This window comes from Dufourea novaeangliae, unplaced genomic scaffold (genome assembly GCF_001272555.1).
Source record: "Dufourea novaeangliae isolate 0120121106 unplaced genomic scaffold, ASM127255v1 scaffold343, whole genome shotgun sequence".
Lineage (NCBI taxonomy): Eukaryota > Metazoa > Arthropoda > Insecta > Hymenoptera > Halictidae > Dufourea > Dufourea novaeangliae.
In genome coordinates this window covers 118,774-141,047 of record NW_015374236.1, presented here as the reverse complement: position 1 = coordinate 141,047, position 22,274 = coordinate 118,774, and the positions used below count along the sequence as shown (strand labels likewise).

General features: G+C 34.1%; 4 protein-coding genes and 1 non-coding gene across 7 annotated transcripts; 3 read left to right on the top strand and 2 right to left on the bottom strand.

The window, feature by feature from the left end:
- Window positions 1-415: 415 nt before the first annotated feature.
- Window positions 416-4,277, top strand: LOC107192431 (transient receptor potential cation channel protein painless). Its single transcript, XM_015581677.1, has 2 exons — window positions 416-1,522; window positions 2,406-4,277. Exons 1-2 carry the CDS (start codon window positions 430-432, stop codon window positions 3,992-3,994), a joined length of 2,682 nt encoding a protein of 893 aa, XP_015437163.1. The 5' UTR covers window positions 416-429; the 3' UTR covers window positions 3,995-4,277.
- Window positions 4,278-4,755: 478 nt separating this feature from the next.
- Window positions 4,756-10,473, bottom strand: LOC107192432 (gamma-tubulin complex component 2-like). Its single transcript, XM_015581678.1, has 17 exons — window positions 10,315-10,473; window positions 10,064-10,234; window positions 9,839-9,983; window positions 9,354-9,525; window positions 9,142-9,285; window positions 8,899-9,053; window positions 8,689-8,817; window positions 8,428-8,604; window positions 8,182-8,356; window positions 7,904-8,097; window positions 7,590-7,800; window positions 7,343-7,511; window positions 7,093-7,267; window positions 6,873-7,016; window positions 6,353-6,430; window positions 4,992-5,152; window positions 4,756-4,871 (listed from the first exon to the last, which is right to left on the bottom strand). Exons 1-17 carry the CDS (start codon window positions 10,365-10,367, stop codon window positions 4,787-4,789), a joined length of 2,538 nt encoding a protein of 845 aa, XP_015437164.1. The 5' UTR covers window positions 10,368-10,473; the 3' UTR covers window positions 4,756-4,786.
- Window positions 10,474-12,905: 2,432 nt separating this feature from the next.
- LOC107192437 (lon protease homolog, mitochondrial) lies at window positions 12,906-17,813 on the top strand. Of its 3 annotated transcripts, XM_015581689.1 has the most exons (12): window positions 12,975-12,988; window positions 13,119-13,184; window positions 13,277-13,523; window positions 13,863-14,087; window positions 14,168-14,340; window positions 14,671-14,948; window positions 15,088-15,279; window positions 15,356-15,660; window positions 15,782-15,921; window positions 16,047-16,329; window positions 16,407-17,307; window positions 17,389-17,813. In XM_015581689.1, exons 3-12 carry the CDS (start codon window positions 13,291-13,293, stop codon window positions 17,629-17,631), a joined length of 2,973 nt encoding a protein of 990 aa, XP_015437175.1. In that variant the 5' UTR covers window positions 12,975-12,988; window positions 13,119-13,184; window positions 13,277-13,290; the 3' UTR covers window positions 17,632-17,813. The 3 variants fall into 3 exon arrangements, with proteins under 3 accessions (XP_015437174.1, XP_015437175.1, XP_015437173.1); XM_015581688.1 differs by lacking the exon at window positions 12,975-12,988 and adding an exon at window positions 12,906-12,953 and having other exon boundaries at window positions 13,119-13,523; XM_015581687.1 differs by lacking the exon at window positions 12,975-12,988 and having other exon boundaries at window positions 13,091-13,523.
- Window positions 17,814-18,439: 626 nt separating this feature from the next.
- LOC107192463 (gonadal protein gdl) lies at window positions 18,440-18,964 on the bottom strand. Its single transcript, XM_015581722.1, has one exon. The coding sequence runs from the start codon at window positions 18,962-18,964 to the stop codon at window positions 18,440-18,442; it is 525 nt and encodes a 174-aa protein (XP_015437208.1).
- Window positions 18,965-19,910: 946 nt separating this feature from the next.
- Trnak-uuu lies at window positions 19,911-19,983 on the top strand. Its single transcript has one exon. It is a non-coding gene; the product is annotated as a tRNA-Lys (tRNA).
- Window positions 19,984-22,274: the final 2,291 nt, after the last annotated feature.

Genomic DNA, 22,274 nt, shown 5'->3' with positions numbered 1-22,274 from the left:
TTTTCTATCTAGAAAAATTACTACAAAGGCGAATAAAATATTCTTTTAATTCGTGTAAAATCATTTGCTTCACTAACATCAGATCTGTGCGATGATGATTCATGCACACACACACACACACACACAGAACCGCTTGTACATAGCAGTATTACTTTAAGTTAAGAATGAATAATTGTAAAATTTTTGTAAAATTTTTACAGAGCTCTCCCTTAGTCGTAGAGTCACCTTGCTCCACTAACGACTACTCGATTTAATTATTAGTAAGGACAAGATACGAAAAGGGTACATTACAAGTAGATTGAAATTTAGTACCATAGAACCTCATGAATCTCATCATCCACGAATACTTTTCGACAACTAAAAGTAACGGAAGACTAGAGAAATCTCAACATTTCTTTTCTATTCGTGTCGTCTCTACTAGATACAAGGATGAATCCCGAGGACGAGTCTTTGCAAATGCACTTGCTGCACGACTATACCTCGTCACTGATACGGTCACGGATCCTCTACAAGCAGCTACTGGACTGTCTACGCTCCAAGGACATCAGAACCTTCAGGATCCTCGTCGAGCAAAGCTTGAAGAAAGTACCGTCCGGCATTAACGTGAACCACGTGTACAGGAATCGATCGGAGGAGACATGCTTGGACATTGCCTGCAAGAACGGTCTGCCGGAGTTTGTGCAGTTTCTGCTGGAAAAAGGGGCGAAGGTGAACAGGATCAACGAGGCGCACAACCGTGGCCCGATTCACTTCGCCACGGAGAACGGTTATCAGGATGTTCTTAGAGTTCTCCTGAACGAATCGACGATTAATCCGAATCTGGAGGCCGGTCAGCAGACCGCTCTCCACATGGCGGTGAAAAAAAATGACCTGAACTGCGCTGAGTTGTTGCTCGAGAAGGGAGCTAGTCCCAACATACCTAATAACAAAGGTCTGACCGCCGTGCACATAGCGGCTATGAAAGGTCAAAGGGACATGGTGGAGTTGATTTTGCAGAAATCGACGCACGCCGTGGATCTGGACAGCTACAAGGATTACAACAACGAGACCACCAGAGACGTTTTAACGAAGAAGCTACCAGACGTCGAGCTTCCGTCGGTTCAAAAGAGAGGCGTGAACGTGTACGATCTCAAGTATTACTTGAACGCAAACGACCAGACGAACTTTTTCAAGTGTTTACAAGTCGTTCAGGACGATGTGGTGAACAATGTAGCCGAGGATCTGATCGAGATGGCTGCCCAACGGAACTTCGAGGACACGATTTCTGCGCTGCTGGAGAGGGTACAGAGGACCGTAGGATGTAATTTACAGAAAGCTGCGAATATAGCGATTCAGATGGGCTCGCCTGGTGTTCTTCGTAGGATATTAAATACGGATATCCAGGTCGGAAACGATTTGCTGTTGAACGCTTGTGTCGAGCTGGGCATTCCGGGAGGAAACGGTACGGAGAACATGGATGATCGTTTGGAGTGCCTGAAGCTGATCCTGGACAGGGATGACGTGGATGTTCGATGCACGGACAGTCAGTTTCTTTTCCTTTGCTACAATAATATACGCTTTTCGTGAGAATGTATAGAAAATTGTTAGTTGTACGAGTTAACCGTTTGTGGTGCTGCTATGTCGAGACTGACTCGACATTTAATTTTATTACAATCAGTCACGTGTGTATGTAAATACTATATTAATACCTCTTAAATGTTATAGACATATTACTATATTACTATAATCATGTTTATGTAAGTTCCAAAATAGAATACCAAAAACACTTTGGGCCGCAAAGGGTTAATTTGGTACTTTTACGTCGAACCAGTTACATATATGATAAATGTCCCTAATACTGCCACTTTATTTATTTTACTTAATAAATAACGTAACGTGTACAGAATTGTGTACAAAAGACTTTATTACTAAATTGGATGAAATCTGATTTGCATAAAAACAGTAAAATGAATATATGTATGTACTTGTACGTACCCCCGTTATAATAAAGATCATATTAAGATATAATTACTTTAATTTTTAAGGTGACAGTTTAAACAGCACGTAAAACGATTAACTGACGTTACGCTACAACCTTAAGATGGCAGTAATTGGGACTATTTAGAATCTACTCTATCTCCATTTTAAATTCAAACATTTTCCCGCTCACTTGTGATTTTAAAGTGTCGACTTAAACGTTATCAAAACATTGAATAAGAAGAATAATTCAGGAAAATGTGTTATCGTATAGATACAAGAACATTTAACGATGCGTATCCTCATCCTCGTATCGTATGGTGATATAACACGATGATACGCAACAACGTTGATACAATACGAGTACGAGGATACGCAACAAATGGATATTTGTATGTATACTTACACACTTTACGTTACGTTTTAACACGCAAACGTTCTTCACACAGGCAAAGGAAACACCCCGTTGCATTACGCGGCCAGAGCTGACTGCCGCGAAGCGGTCACGTTATTGCTGGAGAAAGGAAGTTACATAGGTCACACGAACGTCTTCGGCGTGCCGCCAGTCGCCGACATCTCCGTGTCCATCCTGTCTCAATATTTCGACGATTGCATACAAGCCCGAAAAGAACAAACGAACGAATACACGATCGAGTTCGACTACAAATGCTTGATACCTCACGGCACGTGTCGCGCCGAGTATCAAGAGTCCAATCCCCGACAGACACGAGAGATGGATATATTACAGTACATCGCGGACAACCGTAGTCTGAAGCATTTATTAAAGCATCCTCTTCTGTCCACGTTTTTGGGCCTGAAATGGCGCAGAATACGAGACCTTCTCTTTCTAAACTTCATCTTCTACGTTCTCCTTTATTGTTTTCTGAACATCTACATTCTAATCGTGACGTACGAAATAGCGGACACCAGAACATCACAAAACTCGAGTGATCCACTGAACGAAGAAACAGTGAAATCAGCCTCAGTCGGTGTGCTACGAATCTTCACTAGTATAGCACTGGTTTTGCTCGCTGTCAGAGAGATCCTACAGTTCGTCTCGTCGCCGTGTTACTATATCTCGAGTCCCGAGAATTGGTTAGAAATCGTGTTGATAATTCTTGGGTTCTCGGTCCTTTGCGGGGCTGGGATGAAAGTTGCCGCAGTGGTGATATTGTTGTCCGCGTGGGAGCTGGTCATCTTGATGGGCCAACATCCCTCGTTGTCCACGGACGTCGAGATGTTCAAGACCGTGTCTCTGAATTTTCTGCGCTTCCTGGTCCCCTACGCGTTTCTGATTCTAGCATTCGCTTTTGCTTTTTTCGTGCTCCTCGAGGATGGGGGCGACGAGAATTTCTCGGGTCCTGGACAGTCGCTGTTCAAGACCGTCATCATGCTCACGGGAGAGTTCGATGCAAATGACATACCGTTCGTGTCTCATCCGATTATGAGCCATTTGGTCTTCATGTTATTTGTTTTTCTGATTGCTATAGTTCTGTTCAATCTGCTGAATGGGCTGGCGGTCAGCGATACCGCGGAGATTCTAGGCAAGGCAGAATTGGTTGCATTGATCTCCAGGATAAAATTGGTTTCGTACATTGAAAACGTCGCGATCCGTGCTCCGTTTGTTCACGGGCGACATTGTTTGCTCTGCCATGGTTTCCTCCACTTGTGGTCGTGTAATCCATTCACATTCCTTCTTAACAGGATTCTTATTTTTCCGGATTACTTGAAGGATGGTAAACTGACCGTTAAACCGTACGACGGTTTGGTAACATTAAACGATCAAATTTGTTATATGAAAAAATCTGTCGGGGAATCGAAAGACAAAGTATATCCTACATTCACAATGAACTCCCGTGTTATAAAGCAAGTTAAAGAGATCCTTTCGAAAAGGGGCCGGGAATCGGATAGCGAAAAGGTGATCAGCGAATTAGAAAAAGTGAAAGAGAGATTAACTTTGATTGATATGACATTAAATGCCTTGAAACAAGGACTTGAAAATAATAATTTCAATATTAGAAGAAACAATGAGAATTGAACGCCGTTCGGGCAGATAGTTATAAACAATATTCATCTTTAATTTCTGTTGCTTAGATGTGACAAGAATCATTATTATGCAATGATACATTTGTAGGTAGAGCTGGATATAGCGTATCAACACTATTACTACAGACAAATAGAAAAGTATATCACTTGATATTACTGTAATATGGCTATTGAATTTGATAGACTATTTGACTGCTGCGTATTACATTGTGTCTGTACATACAAATCTATATATATATACACATTTTTAATTTTAAGTGTTGTTTAAAATCTGTTTCTTTTGTATCAATATATTTAAAGAATTTTCTATGCAGACTGTAACCAGAACAATTAACTAGTCTAGCATGTATCTAACTATTCACACCATTAAAAAAATTAAGTTTTTAATATTTTATATGCAAAAGTGAACTACAAAATAATTTCACTTATTATCATGTATCATCATCCAAATACTGTAGTTGTACAATAAATACGGTTTTCATAATGTAAATTAAGTTTTATAGTAGTGAAAATCTGTAGTATAAAACTTTCGTCTCAATGAAACATTTTTTATGAGTATATAACAGATGTCTGATGAATATCCTGTTACAGCTTTACAAACAAACAATTTGTTAACGAACTAAACTACATTCTTCTCAACAAGAGAATTTCATTTTTAAATTAATTTACAGAAACGTTTTCGTACTGTATAGATACATTTAGTAAGTATCGTTTAATGATTTAGTTGTAATGATTTAATGTTTATACCTATAGATAGATCCTACCGCATACTAATGCTTCACGGTTAACCAGAGACTTCCTCTTGAGTAGTTGCTTTTTCTTTTCCACGTCGTATTAAAATGTCGGTATAAAACAAATTAAAATCTAACCTATTGAAAAATTATATATTAACATTGTTAATAATTCCATTTCGTTTACTTCGCAGCATAAAAAAGTAGTTCAAACATAAAACATAGGAATCATTTATAAATTTCTAGCTAGCAACTCACCTACAGAAAACATTTAGGAGTTTCTCATTATTATTATCACCACCCAAATCACAGATTCTGTCTAATAGACGTATCAGTACTTGTGTAAATTTATCGTCCAACGATACAATTGTTTCTTCGAAGCTCCTTGCATTTTCTTTGGATGTGTCTCCATTCTCTTCCTAACAAAGTATACAAAAATAATCCCATTATCTTTACATTTTCTTCAGTGCATGTATTAGACCCATTGTAGAACCAAGATAAGAAGCATACATTGTTGAAAATGAATATAATATATACAATGATCTCTAAAATGTTTCACTGTCACATACATGTAAAGTAGAAGCTAAAACTGGTAAAGCAAATGCACCTTATTGTTTAAAACTGACATACCTGCACTGTAAAAATGAAATCATAAATATTGCATCTTATAATATCACAGATTATACATATACATATGCATACATACATACATACATACATACATACATACATACATACATTTGAAGAGAAAATTAAAAAACACTATTCATATATTTAGTGCTACTTGTGTCCAATTCTCATGCATGTTCGTACAAGACAATTGAACATTGAAATTATTTCTTTTCTTTGCATAAACATTACTTGAATATACGATATAAAATTATTTTACCTTTCATTATTGAAGAATTATATAATATATAGACATTTTAATACAAGATTTGCATGCAACATTATCATTGAATCCAGTAGAAAGACTATAAAAAAAATACTCTGTATATATGGAATAGAAAAATTAAATTTGCCATCATAGAATCTCCATTATGCTAGCAAAATCTATATCAAATTGTTTAACCTTAATTTTTTATCACGCATATATATGTAAATTGTACGACTTTTACAACTTCCATACAGATTTCTGATTTTAAAATTTACACTTCAATTGTGTATTGTTAAATATGAGTATTGCATGTGTGTACATGAGTTATGTGTATGCACGTGGAAGCTTGATTATGAAACTATGATTTTCCCATATCCTTCCATGTTTCTAATTAAATTCCATTTTTAATAATTATAAAATGATTGTTTATTAAATGAAAAGCTAATGAATAATGTTGATACTATTGTGATTGCGAATCATTGCTTCTTCCATCGTAGATTTATTTATTCGATGTCATTACCAAACTAATAACGAAAATAATTACATATTTTTTTTAGCGAATTCGTATTTTTCGAATATTAAATATATACATAATATGTACCATGCAAATTTGAAAAAGTATTCTTAATGAACACTAAGAAATGACTTCTATATTGAGTTTTGTTTACTAAAACAGAAAAGTTTTATGATTCTAAGACTACATAAAATGCATTAAAGCAATGTTAGAACTGTGGGGATGTACCTCAAAATCATAGACATCTTCCTGATAGGCGCCAATCATGGAAGTCAATTCGGCGTCAATGTAGTATGGGCTCATACGCTTAACATCAGTAAAAGATTAACGTTGAGTTTACTACTAATTTTCACGATTATTGCGAATATGTATTTGTATTTAATATAGAGGGTATCGCATCACGACTCACGACCGGGTCTTGATAGTAAACACGTCATGTATACTTATGTTGTGTTCCCGATAACTCTATGTTATATTAAATCTATCACTTGTGTGACAGACACACCTCATTTATATTCTATGTTTATCAAAAGTTTATCAACTACTTGTAAACTGTAGTATCTACCTTATGCTCTATTAAATAACATAGGTCATCGAAAGAATCTGAATTAAAGCGAAGAATGCAACTGAGAAAAAATGTTTGATTCTTATTTTGTGTATGTATGTGCACCACCATATACATGGCTGTATAAAAATTCAGTTGCCTGTGCATATTTACTAGTATATGTGTTATAAACATAAAGATTACCTCCATAAAATCACAAAAATCGATGCAGGCAGCGCATATATCCGTAATGCAAGCGAGCAGATCAGGATCCGTTAGCATGCATTCTTTTAGATAACTATCCTGTAAATCCTGATGCACGCTTAAAACATCGTCCACGTTACTGACCTAGGCGGAAGATTTAACACTTTGAGACAATCTATTTCTTATTGTTAAGATTTCTATTTAAAACCGGTGATCATACTTTACTCATTTTATTTATAAACGTAAGCCAATTCGGCTCTATAACTTCAACCATCATGTAGTACGCCAGGTGCTGAACGCAATCAAGCATGCGTTGCCGCAATGAAAATGCTTTTCTATAAGACATTGCAACATTATGGGTAAAAGTTTTGGCAATTTTATTGCTGACCCATACCCTAAAACGAATCATATAATTAATTGATAAAAATACACGATGAGACCACAGGTATACAGAAAATTTATATATTCACCTGCATAAGCGTCTTTCGATATATTTGCAATAAAACAAGTGTCTAAACAACATCTGATAACATGCAATCGCTTTTCTATTAAGTATTAAAGAAACGGGCCACTTAACGTCATAGTTAAATACAAACGCTTCTAAACCAGTTAATGTTTTATCAGTTTTGAAGCAGTACTCTGCAATAGAAAATTAATTACACACAATCGTTAATAATTTATTTCGATACAGAACTTAGATACGTTGATTAAACATACCTTCCTCTTCTCTGGTCTGGATAGAAAGTATTCGAAACATTTGGAACTGAAGATCGTATGGTAAGAGTTCAGGTTTTAAATCATCTTTGTATGGATCTGAATCTGCAGTCGACATACGAAGCGCAACTTCCAGAAGAGATGCCAAACGATGAATTACAATATCATACATGCTTTTATTTAATTCTGCTTCACAGAGATTCATAAATTGGACCTATAATTGTATCGTAACTTGGATCGTTATAGAGTATCTCTTCTATATAGTTTAAGACAATGTTCTCTCATATATGATGAAGCACTCTTTCAAATAAACTTACCACAAAATCTCCTTGGGCAAGAAGGAAATAACTTTTGACGCTACGAAGCCGTCCCATTAAATCACTTTCATGTATGAGAACCTCTAATAAAGTTTTGGCAGCTTCAGAATATGCCCTATCAATGGCAGTAATGTATTTTTGTCCTTGATGCTGGTAGATTAAAGGTTCTTGTCTTCCCCATTGAACTGTCTTACCTGGCCATGTATATGTATAATTATATTGTTGTATCAAGAATAATAATACCATTTCAGAATCTACATATGCAAAGTATTACGTACCACATTGTCTGATTACATTGAAATATTTTCCAGTTCTCAGAATAGTTTGTGCTTGCTCATTAAGAAACGTAGGAATTCTCTCAGATCTCATAGTGTACCTTTTCTCCCAGTAATCTGCAGAATAATCTACAGGCAATTCCTCTCTATGAATTAATTCGTTATCCTCCACAAAGAACTGAAAACACACAGAGAACAAACTAAATATTCTATGGAAAAATAGAAGATGTTAATACGGACTATACTTACCTCTTCGTATGGATCGCATATCACACCTTTGTACACCCATTTTTCTAATATTTGCATATAGGGAATGCTTGCCGTTTGTATCAGAAACAAACATAATTCTTTGAATTTTGGCTCACCACTAATATTATGTGCTTGCTCGTGCAGAAGACTAAGAACCTTTCCACCTTTTGCATTTGCCTAAAGTAAAGCAGTTTAATTTTGTTTATGTAACACTGAACATAACAAACTAAAGAAACACAATGACAAAGATTACCAACTCACCTTACATATTGTGGATGTTATTTGAAAGAGAATAGACATTGCAATTATGGTAGGTTGTATAAAAAACCACAATTTCTGTAGATTTAATTTGCCGCGAATGTGTTCCATTTCCAATTGCACAACGAACAACTGAAAAAAAACATTGAATTAGGATTGATTTTACAATTTATCAGTAAATTGTTTGCATTAGAATTTAACTAAAATACACACTAAATAATCTTTCAGTAAACTTTTTATAGCTCCTCTTAAAGCATGATTGACTTGACCATCTTCTGATAAGACTTTTTCTTCTACAAACCTTGTTGTCATAGAATAATGAGAGGCAAGAGGTAATATTTGTTGTGCCATTTGCTTGTAAGATATACCTAGAAATGATAGAATACAAGCATAGAACTGTTTAAATTGCAAACTTTATGCACAGAATTACTATAAAATTATTTGCATGTTTCTTACAAACATCAGGAGATATTTTGAATGTTTTCACTGCATATGGACTTGTTAAAGGTTCAGAAACAATGTAAGATCCATCTATACCCTTCAGACAATTCAGAATATCCCAAAGCAAAATAGATTCTTGAGATACAGCAGGCACAACTTCTGTAATATTTTTCACTTATTAAACCAATCACATTAATATCTTGAAATTAGTTGAAAAAACATTTTACTCTGGCATGGTGATACATTTGGTTCATTATAAAAGTCCCAACTTATTCGTGGCCTCTCAAGAGTCCAAAAATGTTTTATCACAGATGGTTCTGTTTTCTTCACAATTGCATTTACATGTTGAGTTAATTTCTTTTCCCCTTCTACAGCAGCCTTGATTACATTCTTACAGATCTATATCGTATAATATAATGCAAGGTATGAATAAAATATGTGTTTGATATGCTCGAGTATAAATTAAAATTAGATAATTTATCACAATAAATTATGTTTCTTGTTAAAATTAATAATCATATGAAAATTCGACTAATGTCTTAATTAATTGATGTTGAATTTGTCATAAAGTCCCAAGCTATGGTAGCAACATGAATTATTGATAGGAATTTTAAATATAATTATTCTGTAAAAGTAATTATATAATACTACTACTCAAATACTATTCACTTGTAAGAACTATCAAGTTTGTATGTAAGAAATAAAATAAAACCTGTGGTAAATCTTTTGTAGTAATGGCAGTATTTTTGGTAGAACTTGAAGCTAACACTGATGCTTGTTTAGCTAAGTAACTCTTCAACTCTTTGTCTTCAGATATGAGTTCCAAGACTTGGGCAAATAAACCTAATAAATCTATCCTGAGTAAATCAAAAGATCAGACATTAATAAAATGCATTCATTTTGAAATTATACGAAGAAGATATATAACGATACTCGCTTCTTTGCTTTTAATTCTTCATACTTTTGAAGAAACAGTTCAGGGATAGGTGAATTTTTTGCTAAATTACGAATACAGCGTTGTGATGCAACAATAGTTAAAGCACTCGCACTTGTAGGTACACCTTCCTTTTGTAATCTTTCTACATGTTTCTCTGGTGCAGAAGCCGACCTGTAGATCAATAAACATTAGTTATATTGCTATTTATATAGAATATGCATCTCTATTACAAATATTTCATTTTTATTTACCCCAAAAGTCCAATCAATTCAATGACCAAATGATGCAATTTAAATTCACTCATTGCTTTGTATTACTTTGTAATGAGTAGCAACCATTACTTATTGGCTGCGTTCAGGAGACACAACCGTTGAGTGATTTTACTAGATTTGACTCTGAAGTTCGGAGTCTGAACGCTACACCCTATTTGGATGAGCGGCAGCAAATCTAGTGAAATCACTTAACGGTTGCGCAACGGTTGTCTATCTAAACGTAGCTATTAATATATGTATTATATTATATAGGTGTGTTAGGTGACATAAACAATACTTTATGATGTTGTCATTGCATGCTATCTGTGAATACTGTCAGCACATTTGGATAACACAAATAAAAACAAACTGTTTGACAATTCTTTTCGTACGCTTCTTTGTAAATAGTTAAAATTACAGTATATATATATGTATAAACATATTGAGGCTATATAGGTTACAATTAAATAAAAATATTTAGTGATCTATTTAAATGCATAGTCACCTTAAACGGAAAATAATTTCCTTAATGAATATTTAACGAAAAATTCGATAGTGTGTTTAAAACCACTCATCAGAAATATAAAAAAATATCAATTACTAATCTTGACTAATCCGTTTATTTTAAATTTATGGAATGCAATATGCCGGACAAGTTGGCCAATAACCAATGACGTAATGTCATTTAAAATTTATAGAAGTTCTTTATATATAGAATAAATTGTATAGGTATGTCTTGTAATAGAATAAGTAGCTTGTCGAATTAAATAAATCGGAAAGACGTTTTATAAAGTTAAGAATTTTATTATTACAAATTAAATATTATAATATATAATTTGACATTGTTCTCTTAGAATAAGTAGACAAGTCAAATTAAAATTATCATAATTATGTTTATTCTAAAATAATCTATTTAAAAAATAATCATTTAATTCTTTTTGTAATTGTAATATTTTTAACTTTTGAATCTTATTCATCTTGACTTGAATCACTGTCTGGAGGTGTAAAACATGTCATTGCGTAAAACAAATATTCTTCAAATTCTGTATGAATAACTGTTGTCCCATTTGTAGGTAATGGTAAAATATTATTCTTTTGTACTTTTGAGCTCATTTGAAAGATGTATTTACTAGGAGGACTTCTGAAATTATGCATATATTTCATATTTTACTCGTAGACAGGTTCATTATCAAATACTTAAATATAATTTGTAAAAGAAAAAAAGTGAGCAAAACACAAAGCATCTAAGAATACCTGAAGTGTTTATTTAAGGTATTAGATGTGAATATATTTTCTTCTCCCATAATATATCCAGCAACATTTGTATTTGTTGATAGACTATATGGTTTTTTTATAACACTGTCAATGACATGATTAAATTGTTTGGTACTTGTAGTAGGAGGTGCTAATTGCACAACATTTGTATGACTGGTGTCCTTTTTAAATCTTTTAATTACATTTTGAGTTTCTTTATCAATTACAGGTCTTTTCTTTTTCAGTGAAAAAGTATCTTGGTGAATGATAGTAGGCTTGTAATTTTCTTTTGAATGTCTATGTTTATAAAAAAAATAAAAAAATGTAACTACAACTTAACAGTATACTAAAGGTTAAAAGAACTTTCTTACAGTAAAAGATCTCTATCAATATCATCCTTTAATTTTTTTAAAAATTCATCATTGTCATCACAGTCATCATCATTTGATGTGTTTAAAGTATACGCTTTCTGATTTAAACTTTGTCTAGTAATATTTGCAGAACATATTATTCCTTAAAGTGAAAATGATACGATAATTATTTAATCTGATTAATAGTAAAAGTTACATCATCTAGTACACAGTCATATATGTTAGTAAACAGTTTACTTGAACTTAATTTCTGTAAATCTGATGCCTCATTTTGTCCATTATTTACAGAATTACAAACTGAGTAAATTTTAGTCTTTCCATTATTGTTTGAATTTCTCAAAAACGATCCTGAATAATTCAAATTCTTTAATATTCTTTCTTCTTCCATTGTCGATTAGTATATTCTGTTTGATATACAAAATTGTTAATAATATCTTTAAACATATAAAATGTCAGCTATGTACATACGAAATACTTCGGAAGTGAAAATATTTTTTGTTCCTTTGCAACAAGATTATTTTAACAATTTTTATATTATTACTATTATTGTCTTTATTACGTAACATTGGTGTATTTATTCAAACTGCTTGAAAGTTACGTGAATAGCATTCAAAGAAGCGATCTGGTGATGCGCAGATAGCATTAAATTTGAAATAATGTTTTAGATAAATAAGCTGCCTGTACTTGAAGTTCTTTATTTCGAACAGTATTTCAAATTTGACACCTCTCAGGGTAACTGTTTTATATGTACATATGTGCTTTAAAAACAAATATTTTACAAACATTTTTGTTAAATTTGAAAAATGTAAGTTTATAAATAGGTACTGCTTTAGTTAAATTCACGTTGAAAATATAAATAGTGGCATTTTAAATTTTGTTCCTCCGTGAAGATTAGTTGCAGTAGTTGCAGTTTCTCGCATTAATTTTTTCTAAAAAGTATGCGTCCATCTATCGTACAATCGTGCTGAACAACAAACGAATATCACTGCTCTTTTCACCCTAACCGGTGTCTTGGTAAAATTTATTAACGTACAACGAAAATAAAATGAGTTAGTAATATCAGTATCGTACGCCAGACTCGCTGATTACGATCACGATATTCTCCTATAATTGCTTAGAATGTGCTGTAACTGTAATGTGCGCGCGAACAACTGATCGACGCGCGAAAATTTCTTTTAGGTTAGCAGAATTTCATCAGACTGCTTGAGTGCTGGATTTAAGATTCTAACCTCGTACCAGTTCCAAGTATTTATATATATATATATATTTAGACCTAACGTGCGTGTAACATTTATCTGAATTTTGAACGATACTGGGAACAATGCGTTTCGTCACAGCGGTCAATTCCAAGATGTTGCCCGTTTTCCGGCACCGCGTCACAATCGTCCGATCTTTTTGCAAAAACCAACGTTTTCATCATCAAGAATTGTCAATGCACATACGACCCTCACAAATCCGGAGAACCGATCTTACTGAGTATCTTGGATGGTTTACCAGGAGCACGCGTGGCTATCGTCACACTGCAGCTATTATCTCAATAAGATCCTTCGCAACTAAGAAATATAATGATAGAGAAACGCCAAAGTAAGTTGGCTTCATTCCATTCTATGAGGTCCACATACGTACCTAAACACCGAACTGGCAATGTAGATAAGATTCGTATCAAAACATTTTTATATTTAACATGTATTCATTCGTGTACATTGTTTCCCTACCCACATAACAATGCATGCTTATTTTATACTATTCAAGACAATATTAAAATTCATAAACTGATAGAGTCTTTAGAAATTTTTAAATTTACAATCTCATCTCCATTATCTGTTTTGACAGATATAATGTTTATAGAAAGTAGAAATTTTGTCATATATTCTCTGTATACCAGTATATGGTAGAAATGTTTGTGAATGCTTTCATTTTCAGTGAAAATGATGGAGATCAAATCGACGATCCAGCTTCATTGCCTGCCACTGTTGTTGTACCAGAAGTATGGCCTCATTTACCCGTCATAGCAATTAATAGGAATCCTGTGTTTCCCAGATTTATAAAACTTATCGAGCTCACTAATCCAATTCTCATGGATTTAGTTCGCAGAAAAGTAAAATTGAATCAGCCTTATGTTGGAATATTCTTGAAGAAGACAGAAGAGTAAGCGATACATGAATATCCCTGTTTTTATAAGAACAAACAATTACAGTCTTATTTTCTGAATAAAATTGTTTTGGTAGAAATGAAGCAGAAGTTGTACAAAATTTAGATGATATTTATCCTGTTGGAACATTTGCACAGATACATGAAGTACAAGATTTAGGGAATCGATTAAGATTGGTTGTAATGGCACATAGGAGGATTAAAGTTGTTGGTCAAATTTTAGAAGATATAGTACCAAATTCCGTGCATGGTAAGTACCAGTGATTTATTTCAATTAGACATCAACATATATTTGTAATATTTTTTTCGATGAAAGCGTTATAGAAATTATATTGAAATAAATATTTCTTCATACAACTGATATATATTTCCTATGAAGATCTGACTTATAAAATAAGTTTTTATAGCATTAAAATGAATTGAGTGTTTAATTTTCATTGCTGTTGTGAAAAGTAAAATTATGATAGTATGTTGCTGTATATTGCAATTGTTAAAATATTTTATATATATTATACTACCTGCTACACAGAGATGAAACTGACGTTTCCACTATTAAATACAACAATTCACGTCCCTGTAGACGACACTGTACCCAGTAGCAAACCGAGTCGTAGATCGTTAATGCGCAAGAAGATTGAGAACAAAATATCAGAGGCAGAAAGAGTCAAAAAGATCGAACAAACAACTAGTAATCCTGAAAGTAAAACACCGGAAAAGTCATCACCGGAGCATACAGATGACAAAGTTAATGCTGCGGAATCTGCTGGTACTGAGGCTCAAGCTAGTACTCAACCATTGTTAATGGTAGAAGTAGTAAATATTACGCATGAGAAATTTAGACAGACTGAAGAAATTAAGGTAAATGCCATCATCATTCATAGTTGTTGAATATTTATTATTACGGTGTTACCGTCTATTTAATAATTTATTCCATTTGATCACAAGTCCTATTGTTCATATTACAATAAATATTTATTCGAACTAATTTACTATATAGGCTTTAACACAAGAATTAATTAAAACAATTCGTGATATAATAAGTATGAATCCACTGTACCGTGAATCTTTACAACAAATGTTACATCAAGGTCAGAGGGTTGTAGACAATCCAGTTTATTTGAGTGACCTAGGTGCAGCTTTGACTGGAGCGGATGCACAAGAACTGCAACAAGTATTAGAAGAAATGGATGTGAGAGAATTAATTTTAAAACAAAGCAAGAGGATGATCAGTCTCTTTATAAGTACAAGATAAATTTTATTTGCAGATTTTAAAAAGATTAAGATTATCGCTTGCATTATTAAAAAAAGAGTATGAACTGAGTAAACTACAACAAAAAATTGGTAAGGAAGTAGAGGAGAAAGTCAAACAGCAGCACCGAAAATACATTCTTCATGAACAATTAAAAGTTATTAAAAAGGAACTGGGATTGGAAAAGGATGATAAAGACGCGATAGCTGAAAAATATAGAGAACGAATAAGAGAGAAAACAGTTCCAAAGCCAGTAATGGATGTACTTGAAGAAGAATTAAATAAGTTGACTTTCTTAGAGAGTCATAGTAGTGAATTCAAGTATGTCTAAAGATTCTACGATATCACGTTTTCAGTATAAAGTAGATAACGGAAACATTACTTTCGATTTAAATAACGTAGGTAACTAACTTATAATGTAGTGATACAAGTTTCTTTACAGTGTTACAAGGAATTATTTAGATTGGCTTACGTCTCTGCCGTGGGGTATTACTAGTACGGAAAATTTAAATCTTCAGCAGGCGATTGAGATATTAGATAAAGATCACTATGGAATGGAAGATATAAAGAAACGAATTTTGGGTAATTACATGTTTGAATAATGAATGTTCCTCTAAAGTCTAAAGAAAATTATGGCTGAATGATGTACGTACTCATCATACGTAGCATACATTTAGCCTTCTTTTTTTTTTTTTTGTTAAATATAGAATTCATTGCCGTCAGCCAATTAAAGGGGTCAACACAAGGAAAAATATTATGTTTCCATGGACCACCTGGTGTTGGAAAGACATCAATAGCCAAGTCGATTTCTCGTGCACTTAATAGAGAATATTTTAGATTTAGTGTTGGTGGAATGACAGATGTCGCGGAAATCAAAGGGCATAGACGAACATACGTGGGAGCTATGCCTGGGAAAATTATTCAATGCTTGAAAAAAACTAAGACTGAAAATCCACTAGTTCTTATAGACGAAGTCGATAAAATAGGAAAGTGAGTAGTTACTTGGATTTTGATTAGAAATTTCCTTAAAACTTGATCCTTATATTAAATATTACATTCTTTATTAGGGGTCATCAAGGTGATCCTGCATCTGCCCTCCTCGAAATGCTGGACCCAGAACAGAATGCGAACTTCCTAGATCATTATCTGGACGTATCCGTTGATCTTTCGAAAGTTCTCTTTATTTGCACGGCGAATGTGATCGATACAATTCCAGAACCTCTTAGAGATCGTATGGAAATGATAGACATGTCGGGCTACGTTGCAGAAGAAAAGCTTGCAATCGCCAAACAATACTTAGTCCCGCAAGCCATGAACGATTCCGGTCTTTCTGACACACAAATTCATATTAGCGATGATGCGCTTACCTTATTAATTAAATCTTATTGTCGGGAATCAGGCGTTAGAAGTTTGCAGAAACACATAGAGAAAGTTCATCGAAAGGTGGCGTTTAAAGTCGTAAAGAAAGAAGCTGAAAAGGTTGACGTGACTGCAGAGAATTTACACGATTTTGTGGGCAAACCTGTATTCACCCACGACAGAATGTACGAGGTAACACCTCCTGGGGTCGTAATGGGTCTCGCATGGACAGCAATGGGTGGTTCCACATTGTTTATCGAAACAACAATTAGAAAACCTTCTATAAAGAAATCGGAAGGTACTTTTGATATCACTGGCCACTTGGGCGACGTAATGAAAGAATCCATTCAAATAGCGATGACAGTCGCGAGGAGATTTTTGAGCCAGGAAGATCCTAATAATACTTTTCTTTACGATGCTCACCTACACTTGCACGTGCCTGAAGGCGCCACACCAAAAGATGGTCCCAGTGCAGGTGTTACTATTGCGATAGCGTTAATTTCGCTTGCTAAGAATAAATCGATCAGACAAAATGTTGCGATGACTGGTGAACTTAGTCTCATGGGCAGGGTTCTTCCAGTTGGTGGTATCAAAGAGAAAACAATCGCTGTAAGTATAATCTGAATCTCTATTTTAAATTGTTCGTCTTCTGCAATACGAACATTCAAGCTATGTAATGGGTTCTTATAGGCGAAACGAGTCGGTGTAAACTGCGTAATTCTACCCGAGGAAAATAAGAAGGATTACAACGACTTACCTAAATATATTACGGATGGTCTCGAAGTTCATTTTGCTACAACTTTTGCGGACGTGTATCGCATATGTTTTGCAGAAGAGCAAGGGACTGAGACTGTTCGTCGCGAAGAACATGTAAATGTTAATGTTTCAACTCCACAAACTGCCCCGCTTCTTGGTAAAAATGCCGACTATTAGAAGCGAAGTACTCTTACACTATTTAAGTTCGATACCATTAGACTTCAAAGTCTATTCTGACTCGTATTATTTGAAATAATGTGATGATGAAAGGTTATTCAGAACTTTATCGATCAATTTTATTTCATCTACTACTAAAGCCAAATTTTCATTCAGATTTCCTTAACCAAGCATTTCTCTACTTACCGTACAAATGAATTAAAAGAATTCCAAATAGGAATTACTTTCATCTACGAAACGCAATAATAATTTCTTTTATGATAGTTTTTTTCTTACACAAAAATAGTACTGTAAATACAGTATAATACCTATTCTTATTTTCACACATGGTGTAATAATTTGTAACTGGAATTAATATTCTCGGTACAGTGTAAATAAGTTTTATTGTTTTTATACAACAAATCTTTTGTTCTGTGTCGTATAGTGCCGTTTTCTATACGAATAAAAAGGATATGTACATAATTCGTAAGAACTAAATGACAGATCTTTTAGTTAATAAAACAAATATATTTTCTATAAATATATGATTGTTATACCCTGATTTTTAGAAACTCTAAGAAAGACAGTTGCGTTTCTCATGTTAAATTATTTATATAAAAAGAAACAATTATTTTCAGGAAGAGAACATTACCTGTATAAAGATGAAAACTATACTGTTAAATTAATGTACAATTTCTTGACTATAAATAAATAGTTATAATGAATTGTAAAGCATAAAAATTTATTTGAGAATAATCGGTAAAACAATACTGTCAAATTATAAATATGAAATGTACGTATGCGAATTTTTTGATAAATAACTCTTATATTAACTTGGAACTTCCATATTACTAAGTCTGATTATAAAGTCACATAGTCTCATTTGTACTTGAATTTCTATAGGATTACTTGTAACATAAAATCCAGGTACACCGGCCTTTTCCAAAATGCTTTGTTGATCTGCTACTTTTTGATCCAATTGTAGAACCAATTTCATATCCATGTGCTTTAATTCTTCCCTGTGTTTTTTATACAATGCTGTTTTTATCGCCACCCTTTCCGCATCTGTTGACACAGAGGTTAATGCTTCCTGCATTTCAATTTTTTGTTGATTCAATAACTGAAGGCGCTGTTGGAAAAGATGTTTCTCCGTGACGTGTTGAATTTCCATTAATCCTTTAACAATCTCAAATATTGTATCATTCAACAGAGAATTAGCTAAGCCTGACAGTAATTCATAAGGAAGTCTCATTTGATACTTTGGAGGAAGTTCACCAGCCATATGTTGAAGTTGTTCCACTAAGAAATACAGCTTCCTTTGTAGATCTTGAGGAGTCGGAGTAGCAATATCCATTGTTTACCTCATTGAAGAACACCAGACCAGAATGAAAAATTATTTCTACAATTTTTATACATTTCTTACAATAAATTTCTGAAAAATTAAAGAATTATCACACCTGTGTTAGAATGTAATAAGTATTAGAAAGTATTAGAATATAAATAGAGAAGGTTAGGGAACACTTGCTTCGTATTTTGTATGGATAACCATTACAAACTTTTACAAATAAATATCCAGGTTACTCAACGTAAAGTTAAAATAAATATATCTAGTGAATTACTTTATTCATTATTTTTCTGTACATACTGTGTAGTAGCAGAAGTAAGAGGGGTCATAGAACCCCCGGAGCATGCGTAAAATACCCGGTGTGTGTGAGACGTATATGCACATATTTATTTATCATGTATACTTATATTATGTATATCGTATATAGTTTATACATACGTTTATGTTTATATGTTTTATATTTTATATTAAATATTTAAATAAATATATAAAGTATAGTATTGTACTTTATTCTCTCTCAACGCAGAACAACTTTTGTGTTGGGTATCAAGGTTAGGAAAATATAAATCGATACAAGTAGGTATCGATACTTTTGTTTCGATACCGAGCAAGTATCGATACCTTCATACAAAAATAGTTATGAGTAAAAGTATCGATACCTTGGTGGTATCGATTCAACCCTACGTGGGGGATGGAAAGCGTTAGTTACTGATCAGCTATACAGGCGGCAAAGGTTTATTATCAAAAAGATGGCGCACCTTCAAAATGCAGCAACCACAGACTTCTATATAATAGAAGTTTGTGGCAGCAACCAAATAGACCCTATTCCGTATCCATATATCAGTGGCTTGTGGTGCATAACTATATATATGAAAATTATGTTTAACGTTTTTACATAAATATTTTGGATGTCAATGAATGTATTATACGAGTAAAGAAAACCACTTTCGAACATGCCTGAATAGCTCAGTCGGTAGAGCATCAGACTTTTAATCTGAGGGTCCAGGGTTCGAGTCCCTGTTCGGGCGGTTTTTTTTTCTTTCCAATACTGCATTTCAAATCCACGCAATCGTAAAGTATACCTACATAGTTCTATCTTCTAAGTTGCATATGAAATCGTAGAATAATTTTGAAATACAAGCAATATTTCGGGAAGCTATGTTGGAGCCGGTAGGACTTGGAAAACGTTCCAGAATTAGTAAAATTATTTATGCCTGTATTAAGGCTGACCTTTATAGAGCGGCGACATTAATTGCGACAGGTTTCGATCGCATTTACACCGCTGAACGGGCATCATTTTTCTTCGTCACGCAATAGATTCAAAATTTAAAGAGCGTAGATTAGTACTTTCTAGTGGCAGAGAACCAGTAATTACAAGAACATTGGTAAAATCACATTTATTTCCAACGCTTGACACTGTATCTCGTCATGCGTACCCCGTTTAGTTCACATTTGGACAGCTCTTACACCGTAATACGGGTACCTATTGTCTAGATAAAGCACTCAATTTGTAGCTGAAAGAACGTACATTAATGCTCTGTTACTGATAATAACAATAAACGACCAGAACATTGTTAAAATAGCATTTAATCGCGGAATACCACTTTTTTTCGACTGGTGGCGCCACCCGTGGCAATTCTCTCAAACTGCTAGCCAAATTATACCGACAGGTGAGTGAAAATTCCTAGTGATGGAAAAATGCAAATATCTCTGTAATTAAGAGCTTAAAATGAACGTCATTAGTCTCAAATTATCCCTCAGGACTTAATGCATGGACCCAGTAGTGCAGAACCCCTGAATTAGTAACATTACTAATGCTTGTATTACCGTAGCCTTTTATGGGGCGGCAACTCTACTTGCAACAGATTTCGATTACAATTACACCGCTGAACGGGTATCATTTTACCTCGTTAAGCATTACATTTGAAGTTTGAACAGTCTAGAATAATACTCTTTAACGGCTGGGTATCAGTAATTACAAGAATATTGTAAAAATCACATTTATTTACAACGGTACACACTGTATCCCGTCATGCGTACCCGGTTTAGTTAACTTTGAACAACTCTTACAACGTTATACTAATAGCTTTCGTCTAGATAAAGCACACTATTTGTAGCTGAAAGAACGTACATTAATGCCCTGCCATTGACAATAAGAATAAACGACCAGAACATTATGAAAATCGCATTTAATCGGGAAATACCACTATTTTTTTGACCGGTGGCGCCATCCGTGGCGAATCGCTGAAACTGCTAGCCAATTATACGGCTAGCAGTCTCAGCGATTCGCCACGGGTGGCGCCACCGGCCAAAAATGTAGTGGTATTCCGCGATTAAATGCGATTTTAACAGTGTTCTGGTCGTTTATTGTTATTATCAAGAACAGTGGATTAATCTACGTTCTTTCAGCTATAAATCGAGTATTTTATCTAGACGAAAGTTATCCGTATAACGGTGTAAGAACTATTCAAAGTGAACTAACCCGAGTACGCATGACGCAATACAGTGTCAACTGTTGCAAACAAATGTGATTTTAACAATGTTCTCGTAATTACTAGTGTCCAGCCGTTAGAGAATAGTAATCTACGTTCTTTAAACGTTGTATCTAATGCAAAACGAAGAAGAATCATGCCCGTTTAGCGGTGTAAATGCGATCGAAATATTTGGCAATCAGGTTGTCGCCCCATAAGAGGTTACGGTAATACAGGCATAACTAATTTTACTGATTCCGGTGTTTTGTAGTATTATGTCGATGCATTAAGTCCTTAGGAATAATTTGAGACTAACAGCGTTCATTTTCAGCTCCTAATTATTGAGATATTCGCATTTTTCCATCACTAGGAATATTTCACTCACCTGTCGGTATAATTTGGCTAGCAGTTTGAGAGAATTGCCACGGGTGGCGCCACCAGTAGAAGAAGAAAGTGGTATTCCGCGATTAAATGCTATTTTAACAATGATCTGGTCGTTTATTGTTATTATCAGGAACAGAGCATTAATCTACGTTCTTTAAGCTACAAATTGAGTGGTTTATCTAGACAAAAGGTACCCGTATTACGGTGTAATAGCTGTCCAAATGTGAACTAAATGTGTAACTTCTTTCACTGGTTTATGATGTAATGCCTCCAGCCATCATTACGCCGCAGGAGAATCTCCCACTAACAGCCCCATTAGAAAGAAAGGAAAGTTACTCCAGTTATTGTCTTCTCTTTCCAGTGCCGACTTCATCCCTACCATACGACTGCGCAGTCTATTATATACACATATACAGTCTATGCATTTATTTTAGTACTTGAAATAAATTTACTAAGTGGTAGGA

Excerpts from the sequence above, each read along its gene's own strand:
- LOC107192431 (XM_015581677.1), top strand. The coding sequence starts at position 430 with ATGAATCCCGAGGACGAGTCTTTGCAAATGCACTTGCTGCACGACTAT. Across the intron at positions 1,523-2,405 it reads GGATGTTCGATGCACGGACA|GCAAAGGAAACACCCCGTTG; the intron begins GTCAGTTTCTTT and ends TTCTTCACACAG.
- LOC107192432 (XM_015581678.1), bottom strand. The coding sequence starts at position 10,367 with ATGAGTGAATTTAAATTGCATCATTTGGTCATTGAATTGATTGGACTT. Across the intron at positions 9,054-9,141 it reads CAAAATATCTCCTGATGTTT|GTATATCTTACAAGCAAATG; the intron begins GTAAGAAACATG and ends TATCATTTCTAG. Across the intron at positions 8,098-8,181 it reads CAATGTAATCAGACAATGTG|GTAAGACAGTTCAATGGGGA; the intron begins GTACGTAATACT and ends ATACATGGCCAG.
- LOC107192437 (XM_015581688.1), top strand. The coding sequence starts at position 13,261 with ATGCGTTTCGTCACAGCGGTCAATTCCAAGATGTTGCCCGTTTTCCGG. Across the intron at positions 14,949-15,087 it reads GACAGACTGAAGAAATTAAG|GCTTTAACACAAGAATTAAT; the intron begins GTAAATGCCATC and ends TTTACTATATAG. Across the intron at positions 15,280-15,355 it reads AAGTATTAGAAGAAATGGAT|ATTTTAAAAAGATTAAGATT; the intron begins GTGAGAGAATTA and ends TTTTATTTGCAG.
- LOC107192463 (XM_015581722.1), bottom strand. The coding sequence starts at position 18,964 with ATGGATATTGCTACTCCGACTCCTCAAGATCTACAAAGGAAGCTGTAT.